We start from the raw sequence: 19,126 nt of genomic DNA, 5'->3' as shown, positions 1-19,126 counted from the left end.
GATTGTTTTAATTTCAGTGTAAACAGATCCATAGCTAATTCATTATTTCCAAGTTAATTTTTTAAATTACAGTAATTGATATGTTAAAAACTGTTAAACTTCATACCCCCTTGCTCTTTGCTACATAAGTATTATTTTCAGCTTATTTAAATTTTGGTATATTATAATTTATATTCATAAATTTAAAGGACACATGAATATATTCTTAAATTTCTTATGTTAGTATTTATAATGGCTAATAGATACATATTATAATATAGAAATATTTCAAGGAACATTCAGAGATATTTATCATAAAATGTGTAAAAATAAAATGACTAAACTTTAAAAAAAAATCTTAAGCAATTAAGTCATAAGAAAACACTCATCAAACAGATTCAACCAGGAAAATTAAAAATTGGAAATAATCCATATGTGCAAATATCAGGAAATGCTTAAGAAAACAATAACAGTAAAAAAGATAGGCAGTATACAGATTATGGCAATCTACAAAAAATTAAAGGTAAAAAAGAGGGGAGGAAAAAAACAGTTGTTTGTGATAAGATTTAGGAAAGGCCAGAATAGTCACTATTGTAAGTTGGCACTTTTTGCTCAGACTGTTATTACAAATCTTCAAAAACATTTTTTTGACGGAAGATGATACGGGCTGTCTTATTAAGAGAACAACTAATAATAATAGCAAAGGTGTAAAGAACACTTTACATGCCATGCTCTAAGTTCTCAGTATAATTCATTTAATCTTCTTAATTGAAAGACACTTGCTCCTTGGAAGAAAAGCTATGACAAACTAGACAGCATATTAAAAAGCAGAGACCTCACTTTGCAGACAAAGGTCCATTTAGCCAAAGCCATGGTTTTTTAGTAGTTATGTATGGATATGAGAGTTGGACCATAAAGAAGGCTGAGCACCAAAGAATTGATGCTTTTGAACTGTGGTGCTGAAGACTCTAGGGAGTCGCTTAGACAGCAAGGAGATCAAACCAGTCAGTCCTGAAGGAAATCAACCTTGAATATTCACTGGAAGGACTGATGCTGAAGCTGAAGTTCCAATACTTTGGCCACCTGATGTGAAGAGCCAACTCATTGAAAAAGACACTGATGCTGGGAAAGATTGAGGGCAAGAAGAGAAGGGGGTGACAGGGGATGAGATGGTTGCCTGGCATCACTGACTCAATGGACCTGAGTCTGATCAAACTCTGGGAGATAGTGAAGGACAGGGAAGCCTGGAGTGCCTCAGTCCATAGGCTTGCAAAGAGTCAGGCTTGACTGAGTGACTAAACAACAAAAACAATATTTCTGTGAGAGGTTCTAATACTACCCCTGCCATCTTAGGAAACTGAGAGTTACTGCCAAGGTTATAGCAGGGAAGGCTGGAGCTTGGGGTTTCCATCCAGACAGGCTGCCTCCAAAACTCCCCCTCTGAACCACTGCTCTGGTGCTATTTGATGGAAGTGAGTGCTGTCACAGCAGGTATTCAAACAGGAGCCTGAGTGATGGAGAGGGAGGGCTATAAAAAGGTGCTCCAATAGGGAACAGCCAGTGCAAACAGTCAAGAGTGAGCAGTCAGAGGTGGTGGGGCACCCTCTGTCATGGGGAAGTGTCTGGAGAATAAACCAGGGAACCGGCAGTTTAGCTCTCGTGAGCCCTGCACAGCGTTAGTTAGTTGCTCAGTCATGTCTGACTCTTTGTGATTCTGTGGTCGGAAGCCCTCCAGGGTCCTCTGTCCATGGAATTCTCCAGGCAAGAACACTAGAGTGGGGCCCTTCTCCAGGGGATCTTCCTGATCCAGGGATGGAACCCAGGTCTCCTGCATTGCAGGCAGAGTATTTCCTGTCTGAGCCAAAGGACCTTGTATTCAACACTTAACAGACATCAACACTCTCCACGACCCACTGCTACTGCTAGTCTAAGTCACTTCAGTCGTGTCCAACTCTGTGCAACCCCATAGACGGCAGCCCACCAGACTCCCCCGTCCCTGGGATTCTCCAAGCAAGAACGCTGGAGTGGGTTGCCATTTCCTTCTCCAATGTGTGAAAGTGAAAAGTGAAAGCAAAGTCGCTCAGTCATCTCACAGATGCCTTAAATTAGATGCTGTTATCTTTTTCAACCCCAAACCAAGTCTTGATCACTTCTTCCCTACCCTGCTTTATGGCACCACAATCAACCCAGGTAGTTAAATAAAAAATCTGGGCTCCTCCCTTTACCTCATCCAATATCCAAGATAACTTGAAAGGAATTAAAGATTAGCATAAATACAAGGTTTTCATTTATACTAACAAAACTAGATCACAGTCAAAAATAAAAAGGCTGGGGCTTCCCCGGCAGTTCACTGGTTAAGACTCTACCTTCCAATGCTGGGAGCACAGGTTTGATCCCTGGTCAGGAAACTAAGATCCCACATGCCACGCAGTGCAGCCAAAAATTTGAAAAATAAAATAAAAAGTAAAAAGGCTTATGCCTGTGACAACATGGGCGGACCCTGAGTGTATTATGCTGAGTCAGACAGAGAAAGACAAGCACCCTATAATTTCACTCATATTTGGAATATGGAAACAAAAAACAAAATAAATGTACAAACCAAATCAACCAAAAACACACACATAAATAAAGAGAACAGAGCAGTAGTTACCAGAGGGGAAGGGGAGGAGGGGAGGACAAAGTGAAGGCAAATCAATTGTATGGTGAAGGATGAAACTAAATCTGAGTGGTGAGCACACTGTAATGTATACAGAACTAGAAATACAATGTTGTACACATGAAACTTATATAATGTTATAAACCAAAGTTACCTCAATACAAAAAAAAAATAAATAAACTTTAAGAAAAGCTTATAGGGACTTCATGGTGGTCCAGTGGATAAGACTCAGTGCTCCCAATCCTGGAGGCCTGGGTTCAATTCCCGGTCAGGGAACTAGATCCCACATGCTACAAGCAACTAACACCTGGTACAGCTAAATAAATAACTAAATGTGAAAAAGGAAAAGGCTTATACACTGAGTTAGACATTTCTGATTTCTTGCAAATTTACAAATATACTAGCTAAAAATATTCTGTGTGCATGTGCTAAGTTGTGTCTGACTCTTTGTGACCCCATGAACTTGGGCCTGCCAGGCTTGTCTGTCCATGGGATTCTCCAGGCAAGAATAATGGTTTGGGTTGCCATTTCCTATTCCAGGCTCAGCTGAAAATACAGATTGGAAAGTTTTATATTAATGTATGGAATCTCATCCTATAGAACGTAGCCTTTGACTTCAGTTCTCTAACAATAGGGTTACCAACAATTTCTAAGTTACCCTGTTCCTCAGTTCCCATCTTGAACATTCATTCAATCGGCAGATTTCTAGTTGGGATTGTGTAATTCCATCTAGTGATGGAATTTGATCCATTTGATCAGTTATCTAAAGTTTAAAAAAAATCCTATTAAAAAACAATTTTATCCCCAAAATTCATTAGACTTTTACCTAAATATTGGGATCATGGGCCTCAAACCTTACCAAACTAATTATTTACATTAGCTCCACAAGGTAGATTCATATGCAATCTACTCCATGATTTTAAAAAGAAAAAAAAAAAAAATCCAAGCACTGATACAAGCCACAGGACAGCTTTTCAAAATCCTTTCAAAAGGACTCAAAAGCCTTTATGAACACTTTCTTCCAGAAGTTGCAGGCTGGGTCTCTCAACCTGATATCTTGCTGGCTTAGTTTGAATTCTCACAGAAGCTGATCCTGAGACAAGGATTTAAGTATAAGAAGTAGGTTTGGGAGGTGCTCCTAGAGAGCTCAGTCAAGGAAGTAAGACAGGGAAGACAAAGAAACTAATAGTAGATCCATTTTCCAACAGGTCGCCACTTTGAGAAAACTGAAGCTTAATCTATTGGGGCATTCTGGGAGAAAAATGGGGAACAAAAACCTCGGAGTTATGTGGCCTGAAGTGCCTCAAGGAACAGGAGAGCAAGGATATTGAGAGTTAACTTAGGCAGGTTGATAAGGAGTCCAAGCCTAAGGCCCTTTCAAGGAGGAGGTAAATATTCTTTCTTTTTTTACATTCTTTTGCCTCAGACAAGATACTGTTCATAGGCAGCAGTATCTCTTGTTCAAGGACATGCTTTTTTTTTTTTTTTTTTGAGTTTTGGATGTAGGTTATGGGAGAAGGTCTGGGTAAAAACTTCCATAGTCTTGAGCTCTGGGTTTACCTGTTCCTTCTGGCTAATCTCGTGCTGATGTCATTCCAGGATGTATGTTATGGGATGTATGTTCCAGGATGTATGTTATGGGAAAGGGTCTGGCAAAATTCTCACAACCTTGAGGTATTTTTTTTTTATCTATTCCCAGCAGCTACTTGAGAAGTATATAAGGCCCCACTTAAATTAGTGAGGCGGGTACTCTCCTGCCCCTTTCTGGTGTCTATCAAATGTCAGAAGGTTTTTTTTTTGTCACTTTCACTTTAAATCCACACAAAGCTCTGAGTGACTGAGACTGTCTTTGGTCCTGAAGTTAAATCTCTTTCAGAGACCACGAATCCGGTGGCACCGCTGACTGTTCATCACTAAGATATCAGTATTTACATATCAGCTGCCCTCGGTCAGTGGATGGGGGATGCTCCCAGGCAGCGCTGCCCGCCAGGAGTGGAGGCCTGCCTCCTGCTGATACATGCGGAACTGTCTCTAAGGACCAGAGAAAGAGGTCAAGTAGAGGGTCACGAGTGTTGGACAGTGGAAGCCAAGTGGCATAAGAGGATGTTGGGTTCTGATAACTGCCACACTTGCAGAAGAAGCCAATGGATTACTGATATTCTTGCCAAGATAAATTTAAGGAATATCTGAGCTATTTGGTAACAATCATTCATCCCTAGCAGCCTTTGATTTCACAAGTGGAGGTACATGAGCAATCTTATCCTTGTCTTAAAAGCTTTTTGAAAGTTTGAATGCATGGCATTCATGTTACAATTAGGGTCGAAAGAAGGTTTTTAATGCCAGTCATATTTTTTAAAAAGGCTTTTTATTATGGAAAATCTCAGATATCCACAAAATCAGAGAGAACAGTCACTCGAGTGACTCATGGCCAATCTTGCCTTTCTATAAACCTTAAATTCATTTTCAATTAGCCTAAAAAGGGCTGCTTTCCAGTCTCTCTTCTTTTAAATTTAAATACAATGAAGGCAAAAACTCATCAAAAATATGATGAGACAAAAAAAAAGTGATTGCCAGAGGTAGTTTGGGGAAGAGATGAATAGACAGAGCAGAGAGAATTTTTAGGGCAGTGAAAATACTCTGTATGGTATTACAACGATGACCAAGATTGAACCCTAAGGTAAAGTAATGGGCTTCAGGTGACTATGATGTGTTAACACACTATATATATATGGCTATACATGTGTGGGGACAAGGGATACACGGGAAACCTTTGTACCTCCCTCTCGATTGTGTTGTAAATCTCAACCTGCTCTAAAAAAAAAAAAATAGTTTTAAACAATAATTTAAAAATTTAACTGTAACTTACGTGTCATGGTAAAAGGGAAGAAAAACACCTTGCTAACTATAGTCTTTTCTCGTCAATAGGGAGTGGTCTTAAGACACAGTGAATTCCACTGGCTAATTATTATTGGAAAAAACAATTTAGTAGCGACTCTACACAAAAATGAAGGCAAAAGGAGAAGAGGGAGGCAGAGAATGAGATGGTTAGATAGTATCACCAACTCATTGGGTGTGAGTTTGAGAAAACTCTAGGAGATAGCGAAGGACAGGGAAGCCTGGAGTGCTGCAGTCCACAGGGTCACAAAGAGTCAGACGTGACTTCAAGACTGGACAACAACTATGTAAAATCTAATCATTTCACTTGGCAGACACTCCCTTTGGTTAAAGTAGAATACAAAAGTGTCCCACAAGTGGGACACCATCCGTGCGGCCAGTCAGGGCTACATTCTGAGTTGCCTCCTCCTGACCCAGGCAACTGTCTGTACGCCGTCTACATACAGTCTCCCCAACTTTCAACTCTTCCACTGGTGAGGCAGGCCCTCGCCATCAGAATAAGACATATGCTTTGTCACCTTAGTCGCTCAGTCATGTCTAACTCATTGTGACCCCACGGACTGTAGCCTGCCAGGCTCCTCAGTCCGTGGAATTTTCCAGACAAGATCCTAGAGTGGGTTGCCATTCCCTTCTCCAGTGGATTTTCCCAACCCGGGTATCGAACCTGTGTCTCCAGCAATGCAGGCAGGTTATCATCTGAGCCTCCAGGGAAACCCTGAAGAAGGGCCCATCTGATGGCTAACATGCCCTCACTGTTCCTGAGGCCAAACAGGGCTCATGCTTTTGGCGCAGAGCTCTGGAGTGTTAAGTGAAATACTTGGTCAGGCACTTGAGCAGATTAAAAAGTCCTTTTTGAAAAGGTGTTTGACTCTGACTGCAGGCCTCTGTGTGGCCTAGCCTGGCAGGGGAATGAACGTCCGTGTGTGGGCAGGGATAGATTCCTAGAGCAGGAGCCAAGCCCCTGGCTGTGTGTCTGCTGCAAAAATCATCTAGAATGGACCTCTTTCATTAACAACCTTTGGCATCTAGGAAGCTACTCCAGTTGGTAGCACAGCACAGTGGAAAGAACACATATTTTAAGGCTGGATTCCTGATTCGCCACTTTCTGTGTGACTTTCAACAAGTTACAGAATCTTTTCAGGCTTCGGGTTTTCTTACTTGCAAGACTCGGATGGTTTGCACAGGACTGTTATATGCAAATGAAAGTAGGTTACTTATGCAAAGTGCTGGGCATACAGATTTTAAATAATTACTGATTCTCTTCTTGCTCTTTGACTTTCCTTCTCTTCTTTCTGAGCCACAAATAACAGCTTACATTTATTGAGTGCTGTCTAGGAGCCGAGCACTGCCTTAGCCACATGTAATCCTCACCTCACCCCCATGTGGTGCTGTTATTCCAGCCATTACATCCGTCTGCTTGGGCTGCCATATAAAATATCAGAGGCTGAGTAGCTGAAATAATAGAAATTAATTTTCTCACAGTTCTGGGAGCTGGCGGTCCTGGATCAAAGCATTGGAGAGTCTGGCATCCCCCAAGGCCTCCCTCTGGCTTGTAGATGGCTACTGTTTCCCCACATGGCCCTAACCCCTTTGTGTGCCTCGGTGTCTCCTCCTCTTCTTATGATGACACCAGCCACATCGGATTAGGCCCCCACTCTTACGACCCTAATGGCAGAAAGCAAAGAGGGACTAAAGAGCCTCTTGATGAAAGTGAAAGGAGAGTGGACAAGCTGGCCTAAAACTCAACATTCAAAAAACAAAGATCATGGCATCCAGTCCCATTACTTCATGGCAAATAGAGGGGGGAAAAGTGGAAACAGTGGCAGATTTTATTTTCGTGGACTTCAAAATCACTGTGGACAGTGACTGCAGTCATGAAATTAAAATATGCTTGTTCCTTGGAAGGAAAGCTATAACAGACCTAGACAGCATATTAAAAAGCAGAGACCTCACTTTGCAGACAAAGGTCCATATAGTCAAAGCTATGGTTTTTCCAGTAGTCACATATAGATGTGAGAGTTGGCCCATGAAGAAGGCTGAGTGCTTGAGTTAATGCTTTTGAATTGTGGTGTTGGAGAAGACTCTTGAGAGTTCCTTGGACTGCAAGGAGATTGACTTTAGGAGTCAATCCTAAAGGAAATCAACTCTGAATATAAATTGGAAGGATTAATGCTGAAGCTGAAGCTCCAATCCTTTGGCCACCTGATGGGAAGAGCTGATTCATTGGAAAAGACCCTGATGCTGGGAAAGAATGAGGGTAGCAGGAGAAGATGGCTGGATAGTATCACCGACTCAGTGGACATGAGTTTGAGCAAACTCCGGGAGATAGTGAAGGACAGGGAAGCATGGGGTGTTACAGTCCAGGGAATCAGAAACATCTGAGTGACCAAATAGCTTATGATTGCTGCTGCTGCTGCTGCCAAGGCACTTCAGTCAAGTCCGACTCTGTGCGACCCCATAGACGGCAGCCCATCAGGTTCCTCTGTCCCTGGGATTCTCCAGGCAAGAATACTGGAGTGGATTGCCATTTCCTTCTCCAGGGGCTCTTCCGAATCCAGAGATCCAACCCTCATCTCCTACATTGGCAGGTGGATTTTTTACTCCTGAGGTACTAGGGAAGCCCTATTGTCAATGACTGACTGTATATATTCAGTCATGGGCTGTCCTAGAATTTGACAAAAACTGAAATGAAAATTCAAGGTGAAAGATAGGACAAGCCTAGACAAGGTAGAGTCCTACCACCCATTTGTGACTTGGAGTTCCATTTTTCAACATAAACTGTAATATGCCAATTTAATAAACATTCATTTATTTTCAGCAAAGCCCAGATTCCTTTGGTTCCCACTGCAGAGCCTTTTCAGAAATACTTATGAGAATTACCATAGAGAAAATGATCCAAGGTGTTTGCTGTCTTGGTCAGCTGGGCCCCCCGTAATAAATACTACAGGCTGAGTGGCTTAAACAACAGAAATTTATCTCCTTGCAGTTCTGGAGCCTGGAGTTCTGAGATCAGGACAGCAGCACAGTTGACTTCTGGCTTGCAGACAGCTATCATCTCACTGTGTGCTCACAGATTACAAATCTTCTGGGCTCCCCTCTTAGAAGGGTGCTAACTAAAGCATGAGGGCCCCACCCTCATGACTTCATCTAAATCTAATTATATCTCAAAGGTCCTATCCAAATACTACCACATTGGGCTTCAACATATGAATTTCAGGGACACAATTCAGTCCATGTGTGCACGTGTGCTAGGTCTCTTCAGTCATGTGTGACTCTTTGCTACTTTGTGTACTGTATCCCATCCTGCTCTGCTATCCATGGGATTCTCCAGGCAAGAATATTGGAGTAGGTAACCATTTCCTACTCTAGAGGATCTTCCTGACCCAGAGATTGAACCCACATCTCCTGCATTACTGGCGAATTCTTTACTACTGAGGCATCTGGGAAGCCCTGAGAATCTCACACTTAGAGCTTAAAGCAATCGTTCTCAAAAAGAATAGACGGGTTGAAAATCAACCTTGTGGGGTTGCAAAGTTTAGAAGCAAAGAGTAAGATGCTAGGCCAGGGGGTGAGATCCAGTTTTACAGAAGTTAAATGGTTATACTAGGCACTAGCCATGCACCATGACAAAGATATGACTGAAATATTAGTACTGAATAAGTACATGTGGAAAATCTGCTTTTCCCAGAAGGAGAGAGAAACTAATTTGGCAATCCTTGAAAGACTTAAAAGCCTTGATAGTGTTAGCCTCTACTCAAGTTACAACTTGCATCAAACATCAAAGAGATTTCAGCTGTGTTGAGGTGGTTGCATTGGCCGCCATGTTTTCTCTCATATGGATTGCTGTGTAGATTAGGTGATTTATTTATAACTGGATCTATTCAACATGGAATTGATTCATCAGAGCCATAATTATTGAATAAATAAATGCTTTTGACCTCAGTATTTGCCTTGACCAGTTCAGTTCAGTCACTCAGTTGTGTCCAACTCTTTGCGACCCCATGGATTGCAGCATGCCAGGCCTCCCTGTCCATCACCAACTCCTGGAGTCTACCAAAACTCATGTCCATTGAGTCGGTGATGCCATCCAACCATCTCATCCTCTGTCATCCACTTCTCCTCCCACCTTCAATCTTTTCCAGCATCAGGGTCTTTTCAAATGAGTCAGCTCTCTGCGTCAGGTGGCCAAAGTATTGGAGTTTCAGCTTCAACATCAGTCCTTCCAATGAACATTCAGGACTGATTTCCTTTAGGATGGACTGGTTTGATCTCCTTGCAGTCCAAGGGACTCTCAGGAGTCTTCTCCAGCACCATACTTCAAAAGCATCAATTCTTTGGCACTCAGCTTTCTTTATAGTCCAACTCTCACATTCATACATGACTACTAGAAAAACCATAGCCTTGACTAGACAGACCTTTGTTGACATCCATACATGACTACTGGGAAAACCATAGCCTACCTTGATCATACAGCTTATTTTTTAATAGAAAATATTAGGACATTAATTTTACATCCATGCCTCGAATCACTTGATATTTCAAAAAGATGATACCTTTCTTCTTTGAGTTGGGTAAGTATTCATGCTCTTCTTTGACAGAGATTTTGCAACTCTTGATTCGACAGAAAAAAGATCGTCTTGAGCCAGAATACACACGATTCTTACTTGTGTGGAAATTACTGTGAACTTGCAAAGCAGCTTTCATAGTGCAAGGAGGCAAGAGAATAGGAAGAAAATAATGTTTTCAAATAATTTTAAAATGTATTTCCTCATGTGTTCTGGTCATCTATGGTTATGGACATCATTGTACAGCAAACCCCAAAGTGAAACACACCAAAAAATGTATTATAATCACTTGCAATTTATCTTTATATTTTTCCCCAGGGGGCAGATAGTAAAGATAACATAAACAAAATAAAAATTACATGAAAAAACTTAACTAAAATAGTATCAGTGGCATAAAACATCATTATTTTATATGATAAACAATTATTAGGCAATAAGTAGTTTCAGAGAAAAGAAGTATTTCTGGAAAAGGTAGAGAATATGTATACTTCCCAAGAACAATTATACAAGGTCTTTCACATTGAGAAGACCTGACACATTTGAGAAAGAGAATAGTTATCCCTCAGCAAACAACTAAATAATAAAAAACTCCAGCAATTTTTTTATCCCAAATGACACTTTCCAATAAAGATTTTATTAGCATATGAAAGCTAGAGACTATGAAGTAATCACATTTTCCCAAAAGCATCTTCATATATTTGCTTTGATACATGAATTCTCTATATAGCGATATTTTTAAAACTGAGGTTGATGATTATAAAGTTATTAAATAATTCTCCCCTCGATAAAACTATAATTAACTAACTTTTCAAAAAACAATATTGCTGTACTTTTAAGTAAGAATTATATTCTCATAAAATGATAAGGTTGAAATGAGTACTTACCTTTGGCGTCTATTAGCTTCTCTCTGGGTGAAATATCAGAGGAAGAAAGTTGTTCCTTTACTTTGGAAACATCTTTTGGATGTAAGAAGTCAAATAAACTTTGTCCAATCAAACTAGCCTATTTATAAGGTAGAAGTTCATTTAAAATCAGTATCATGTTATTTCTATGTTTCCTCAAACAAACAAATGATACTGTTTCTTTAGTTAAAGTGGCTTTTTCTTAAGCTTGGATAGATCAGCTACACTGGGTGAAGTTACCTTAGTGTTAAAAGCAGAGTAAAACTTGTAGACAAAAAAAAGTACATATACACAGACCCATAATTGGATACACACAAATCACATACACACACCTAGTAACTAACATTTTATTTAAACTTAATCATTGGTAAAAGTGGTAAAGAAAAAAAAAGTGGGCTTCCTGAGTAGCTCAGTTGGTAAATAATCCACCTGCAATGCAGGAGACCCCAGTTTGATTCCTGGGTTAGGAAGACCCCCTGGAGAAGGGATAGGCTACCCACTCCAGTATTCTTGGGCTTCCCTTGTGGCTCAACTGGTAAAGAATCCACCTGTAATGAGGGAGACCTGGATTTGGTCCCTGGGTTGGGAAGATCCCCCGGAAAAGGAATAGGCTACCCACTCCAGTATTCTGGCCTGGAGAACTCCATGGACTGTATAGGCCATGGGGTCACAATGAGTCAGACACAGCTGAGCAAATTTCACTTTTCACTTTCACTTTCATTGGTAAAAGTAAAAATATTATATTACAGAATAATATAAAAGACACAGAATACCTATGATCTCATGATGTGACTCAGAAATTTACCATACTGCCTTAAAAAACTACCACACTATTCATAAACCAAACCCAAGTTGGTACACCTCCTACTTGGCATTTCACTTCTCCCCACATGCAGAGCATTCCTTGGCCCATGACTTTGTTTGCATGGTCTCATCACCTGGAAATCACTGCCTCTTCTCTATATAAATTCAGCTCCCTGGCCAAGCTAGCCAACTGCCTTTTACTCCCTAACTTCCAAGATTCCCTTTCCAAACCTGAAATGTCTTCCTCCTCCTCTCTGCTCTAAACTAGCAGACATTCTACTTCACATGTGAAGCCCACAGTGATCACTCTCTTCTGAACTCCTTTATTACCCAAGTAGACCTTCCTAGGGAAGGCAGAACAAATGGACCAGCTGGTCCAAGTGGCCTGGAGTGCTTGGCAGTTAAATCAGTATAGTTCAGTCACTCAGTCATGTCCAACTCTTTGCGACCCCAGAGACTGCAGTACATCAGGCTTCCCTGTCCATCATCAACTCCCGGAGCGTGCTCAAACTCAATGTCCATTGAGTCGCTGATGCCATCCAACCATCTCATCCTCTGTTGTCCCCTTCTCCTCCTGCCTTCAGTCTTTCCCAGCATCAGGGTCTTTTCCAGTGAGTCAGTTCTTCACATCAGGTGGCCAAAGTATTGGAGTGTCAGCTTCAGCATCAATCCTTCCAGTGAATATTCAGGACTGATTTCCTTTAGGATGGACTGGTTGGATCTCCTTGCAATCAAGAGTCTTCTCCAACATCACAGCTCAAAAACATCAATTATTCGGCACTCAAGCTTTCTTTATAGTCCAACTCTCACATCCATACATGACTACTGGGAAAACAATAGACTGATGTATAAATCAGATCGCTAGTTTTTTTTCTTTTTTTTTAAAGACAGATAGCTCTACTTAAAAAAAAAAAAGCTAGCAATCTGATTTATATATTCAGTCTATTGTGTGATTGGCTAATATATAAGTCTATGCCCAGAACTCTGCTTCAGAGCAAATTAGTTTTTTTTTAATTGAAGTATAGTTGATTTACAATGTTGTACCAATCTCTGCTATACAGATAGATCAGATTTCTGAAGCTGAAAAGCTGAGGACAAGACCCTGTACCATGGGGACCCTGAAGTCCTCCTGAGCAGTCAGTGAATCTCTTGGTCTCTGAAATGCAAAGTCAGTGTCCAGTGGGACTGGCCTCCATGTCACTAATTTGGAACTTAAGAGCTATCTTAAACTGTCAAGTATCTTGGTGTGTGCCTATGTGAGTGATGTTCTCTATTTCTAATTAGAAAATATAATAATCAAATCAGCTGCATGATTCCTTTGGTCTTCACTCCTTTCATATGTATGCTCATACTAGTTCTTTTATTTAACTCATTATCTATGAATGCCTTCCATCTCTCCATATTTTCAAGTTTTGGGGAGAATATAGGTTGAGATTGATGAGAGCTATTTATGACCAAAGCCGTTATCTTTATATCTATTACATATTATAATATATACATATTATATTATTTTACTGTATTTCTGTTTTAAAGGAGACCACAAGTACTAGTTTATTCTCTCTGTTAGTTTCAATCCTATAGTTTTTGAGTAACTAGTTTAAATTAAATGGTGTTCAAAAACGAGGAGACAAATCAATCACAGTGCTGGTTAAATAAAGGATGTATTTCAGAATTTGTTGCCAGAGCCTAGAGCCAAAGCTGTTTTGCAATGCATATAGCTTAATAAATATTAATGCTCTCTCTTAGAGGAAACAGGCAAGGGTGACTAATATCTTTCCAACACTTAAATATGATATCTTATTTAATGCGTTTATATTCTGAAAAACAGGTATAATCATGATTTCCATTTTTTACATAGGAGGAAGCTGAGGTTCAAGAAAATCAAAGAATTTGCTAAAGGAAGTAAATACTCCTGTCAGTAACAAAAATTCATACTCTTTCCACATATCTTGCCATCTCTCTTGAAATTCTAACTCAGCAGAACGCAATCCCACAACCCAGGGGGAAGAAAGAGTTCAGAAAAAGAGCTTCAAAATAAACATAGTAAGAAATATTCTCAGTTTTGGATACCTGATCATAATTAAGTATTTTGGAGACCGATTTAGAAACGAAGAGAATTTTTCCTCTTTCACATCCAACCACAAATAGGAAGCCTTCTGCAGTCTAGGATTTAAAAATATAATACAAGGTGAATATTTTAAAAGGTCTTGAGGGAAATGTGGTTCACTGATTTATGTAGGTATAGACATTAGATTTATTTTGCTCTTCTTGATGTATTAACCTACCCACAGTTTAAATTCTAACCAGCATTGTAAACAATTCAAAAACAAGTTAATTTGATTGTTAATGGGTAGAGTTTCTTTTGAAGGTGATGACAATGTTCTAAAATTGCACTGTGGGAGTTTCCTGGTGGTCCAGTGGCTAAGAGGCCATGCTTCCAATGCAGAGGGCCCAGGTTCGATCCCTAGTCTGGGAACGAGATCCCACATGCCACAATTAAGACTTTTCAAGCCTCAACTAAAGATCAAATGTACCACGGCTAAGACCTGGTGCAGTCAAATAAATAAATATTTAAATTTTTTCTTTAAAAATGATAAGAGTTGCATTGTGATTATGATTGCATAACTCTGTGAATATACTAAAAACCATATGGTATGTGAATTATCTCAAAGAAAGGAGTTAAACAAAAAATAAAATAAAAGATCTTCTGTCTCTCTTATACATACACATTCAGATTTTGAGAAAATTATTGTAGCAATAAAACTAAAGAGTAGTCGTAAGAGCTAGTAAAGTTAATTTTAAGAAATTTTCTCATTATATAAAAAGATTGATAACATCAAATTGAACTCCAGTCAAAACTAATGTTTTTGATTTGGAAAGTCCAGGCATGTATTATTAAATTGAAATATTTCATAATATAAAAATTACCTGTGTCAAATTCTATACTCACATAGAAACTGTAAACATATCAAAACACATCCATAACAGTTGCCTGTGGATGTGTTGAGATGGAAGGACTGTGCAGACTGGGATAAAGGAAGCATCAGGAATACTATATTTGAATTCAGCTGTTCAGATAAAAAAAGGGGCTCTTAAAAAAATTAAAGGACAAATGTATATAAAATCTTTCTATTTAGTCATACTAAGGCATAAAGCCTGGTAGTAACAGCATAAGATCAAGAAACATATTGCCTCCTGGGGGCAGGATAAGCCAATGACATGGTCATATTTTCCACATCAAGTAAACCTCTAGACCAGTGAATCTGATGCATTTGAAATGATGAGGACAGAAATGGCAAAGCATTGACTAACAACCCATTCAGTAAGCAGTGGCTGGCTCTGCAGAGGATCGGATACTGAAGGAATTGAGTACAAGATAGATGGCTTTGAAGGGGGGGGTAATAGTGGGGCACAGAGCTTACAGTATGGGAGGTGAGTTTGTCAGGAAGCATAAGGAGCTTAGCGTTAAAGACTAACTATACTCTCTGCTTTGGAATATGCCCATCCTCTGCCTCTACATTCATTAGCTCAAACTAATAAGACACGGGCTTCCCTGGTGCCTCAGATGGTAAAGAATCTGCCTGCAATGTGGGAGATCTGGGTTCGATCCCTGTATTGGGAAGATCCTCTGGAGGAGGGAATGGCAACCCACTCCAGTATTCTTGCCTGGAGAATTCCTTGGACAGAGGAGCCTAGCGGGCTATGGTCCAGGAGGTTGCAAAGAGTCAGACACAACTGACACAGTTACTTGTATAACTTAAATTTTTATCTTAAAGGAAATTTGGCATAATATAGATTCCTGTACAACAGTAAGTGAACTGAAGAAAATCTTCCTCCCATTCAGACAAAAATGAAAGGACAATACAACTTAGACAAGCATATCTCTTTACTTACCTTAAGAATTAAGTGTCTGAGCTCATTATCGTGAATGAATGAAGGTTTGTCATTATTTCCTGCGTAAGAACTTGTCATACCTAAAAATAAAGAAATCATATAGTTAACTGAAAATCAAGTAGAGATGGAAATATAGTAAATGCTCAGTGAATATTAGCAAATTCTGGGGCTGCTATTGGTGATGACAAGGATGATGGTATTTTCTCTTCTAGCATACTCTAAGATCTCTTCTACAATTATTCTCTTTCTTTCTTGTTACTAGATTGCAATTTCCTGCTTTCAAATAAATTCTTAGAGCTACTTATTCCTTTATACACAAATGTACAGACAGTAAAAGCTGTATATTGAAAAGAGATAAAAATGCAATATATTATCTATAACATTGTAATAACACACAACAATATTCAAGACTCTGGTTATTTTATAATCTCTTAGCTTCCTAAAACTGATCATATGGTGATCCAGTGGTTAAGGGAATCTGCCTTGCAATGCAGGAGATGTGGGTTCAATTCCTGGTTGGGGAACTAAGATCCCATATGCCTTGGAGCAGCTAAGCCCACTTATTGCGCCGCAACTACTGAAGCCTGAACGCTCTGGAGTCTGTGTGCACAACTAGAGAGCCCAAGCACAATACCGAAAGAACATACATGATGTAACAAGGATCCCACATGCTACAACTAAGACCAGAGGTAGCCAAATAAATAATAAAAAATACTCCTTTCAAAAGACAAAAACAAAAAACCACCTGATCATATGAATTATCCTGAATAGGGAGATTATTGAATCCTAAGCAAATTTTCTGGATTCATAGGATTTTCCATATGACCCTTTAAAGACTATATGGAGACTTCTGACAGTATATAAAATGTATAAAATATAAGTGAAAACATTCATTTTAAGCCCTTTCACAGAGTTCATTGTATTGAAAGGAAAGTCTCTAAAGCAACCAGAAGAGTTTGGAAAAGGGTAAGGAATGATCAGATCAGTTCAATTAAGTTCAGCTGCTCAGTAGTGTCTGACTCTTTGCGACCCTAGAGACTGCAGCACATCAGGCCTCCCTGTCCACCACCAACTCCCAGAGCTTGCTCAAGCTCATGTCCATCGAGTCGCTGACGCCATCCAACCATCTCATCCTCTGTCATCCCCTTCTCCTCCCACCTTCAGTCTTTCCCAGCATCAGGGTCTTTTCCAATGAGTCAGTTATTCACATCAGGTGGCCAAAGTATTGGAGTTTCAGCTTCAACATCAGTCCTTCCAATGAATATTCAGGACTGATTTCCTTTAGGATGGACTGGTTGGCTCTCCTTGCAGTCCAAGGGACTCTCAAGAGTCTTCTCCAACACCACAGTTCAAAAACATCAATTCTATGGCACTCAACTTTCTTTATAATCCAACTCCCACATCCATTTATGACTACTGGAAAAAACATAGCTTTGATTAGACAGACCTTTGTTGCTTTTTAAAATGCTGTCTAGGTTTGTCATAGAGCAAGGAGCAAGCGTCTTTTAATTTCTTGGCTGCAGTCACCATCTGCAGTGATTTTGGAGCCCCAAAAAATAAAGTCTCATGGTCTCCATTGTTTCCCCATCTATTTGCCATGAAGTGATGGGACTGGATGCCATGATCTTTGTTTATTGAATGTTGAGTTTTAAGCCAGTTTTTTCACTCTCCTCTTTGACTTTCATCAAGAGGGTCTTCAGTTCCTCTTCATTTCCTGCTATAAGGGTGGTGTTATCTGTGTATTTGAGGTTATTGATATTTATCCCAGCAATCTGATTCCAAGTTGTGCTACATCCAGCACGATGATCGGGTCAAAGCTAGGTAAAAGTTTGAGCTGAGAGAAGTAAGGGAAGAACTAAAAGTAATACATTTGTCTTGAGGACATCCACCAAGTCTTACAGGGAAAGCCCTCCACGGCCACAAGGGGGCGCAGAGGACTGTTCAACCAGCCCAGGTGTGCTGTCCCCAGGTAACTAAGCAAGGGTGATTCAAAAGTAAATCAAACTTCCCTTCCTTACACTTCCCACTTTCCCTAAACAGCAGCCCCTCTTTCTAGGGGCTGCAAGATGTTTTTGCAAAAACACACACACACACACACACACACACACACACACAAAACCAAAAAAGGATGGGGGTAACACTCTAACACAGGTTAACCATTAACTGGCCTTTGGATAAATTTACAGCCAAAGCTCACCAATTACCTGGGGCTTCCCTGGTAGCTCAGATGGTAAAGAAAGTGCCTGTAATGCAGGAGAAGCAGATTCGAGCCCTGGATTGGCAAGATCCCCTTGGAGAAGGAAATGGCAACCCACTCCAATATTCCTGCCTGGGAATCCCATGAACTGAGGAGCCTGGCGGGCTACTGTCCATGAAGTTGCAAAGAGTTGGACACGACTTAGCGACTAAACCACCACCACCAATTACCTAAGTGGTGGGGAAAAAACAAAACCAGAAAATAAAACATCCTCATAGGATGATTTGGTAAAGTCTTCTCAGACTGGCAGCACCCTTACAAGGCCTGACATAAGCAAAAGAAAGCTATTTTGGAATCTACCTTCTAAGTAGCCCTCAAAGAATCTCCCCACACGACTTCTTGTTATTATACTTATTGTTATCAGTCCCCAGGAGACTTGTAGGAGGGAGTTGAGAAAAGGCTAAAGATGCAGACCTGAGTGCCCAGCTGGCACGGGAATAAATCGGTGTGATCGAGGCAGTGACACACGCAGGCTGGTCTGCAGCGAGGTTTGCAGAACTGTGCTGAGGTAACCCAGCTGGTGTCAGTCAGCCAGAGTGGGTGAGCCCTGGCTAAACAGATGAGTGAGGACGTGAGGACATGCCAGCGAGGAAAAGAGGGCGGTCAGTCTAGAGCTGAAGTTAGGGTAAAGTGAGCTAACAATGCATGGTGTGCGATTCTGTCTAGTGGCAAAAACAAATGCGGAACATGAGCACTTACTTTTATTAAGTTCTTCATTGTCATTTATTGTCATTTTGTTTTATTGTGCTCTTCATCATCATTGAAAATGACAATATGACAATAGTAATGACAATGATCATTATAACGATAAGGATAATAAGGACCAATATGACAATAACAACTCTTCTGCCTCATCCTCGGACCGCCACCTCCACCATTAAGAAACACTGCGCTCAAGGAACTCCCTGACGACCTGCCTCAGGGAAAGGAAAGGCTACCCACTCCAGTATTCTTGCCTGGAGAATTCCATGGACGGAGGAGCCTGGTAGGCTACATACAGTCCATGGGGTTGCAGAGAGTCCAACACGACTGACAGACTAACATACACACACATGGAAATGTAAAACTGCTGGGGCATACCAGCCTATGAGCGTTTCCCCCTTAATTAATTGTGCTATATTTTACAATGGATAGGGAAGGGAAATACTTGCCCTTTCCCCAGATAATTGAGATG

At 40.3% G+C, this 19,126-nt stretch overlaps 1 protein-coding gene across 2 annotated transcripts in view; it reads right to left on the bottom strand.

Annotated features, from left to right (window-relative positions):
• The window catches only part of BMAL2 (basic helix-loop-helix ARNT like 2), a 102,054-nt gene that overhangs the window by 24,408 nt on the left and 58,520 nt on the right, over positions 1-19,126 (bottom strand). For both annotated transcript variants that reach the window (XM_070453835.1, XM_070453834.1), the window contains 4 exons: positions 15,696-15,775; positions 13,872-13,964; positions 10,980-11,097; positions 10,084-10,227 (listed from right to left, as the gene is read on the bottom strand). In XM_070453835.1, the coding sequence (XP_070309936.1) occupies positions 10,084-10,227; positions 10,980-11,097; positions 13,872-13,964; positions 15,696-15,775 (435 nt within the window). The remainder of the gene's footprint in view (positions 1-10,083; positions 10,228-10,979; positions 11,098-13,871; positions 13,965-15,695; positions 15,776-19,126) is intronic.

This window comes from Odocoileus virginianus, chromosome 23 (assembly GCF_023699985.2).
Source record: "Odocoileus virginianus isolate 20LAN1187 ecotype Illinois chromosome 23, Ovbor_1.2, whole genome shotgun sequence".
NCBI classification, from domain to species: domain Eukaryota; kingdom Metazoa; phylum Chordata; class Mammalia; order Artiodactyla; family Cervidae; genus Odocoileus; species Odocoileus virginianus.
The sequence above is the reverse complement of the archived record's forward strand: the minus strand, read 5'-3'. Positions and strand labels throughout refer to the sequence as shown.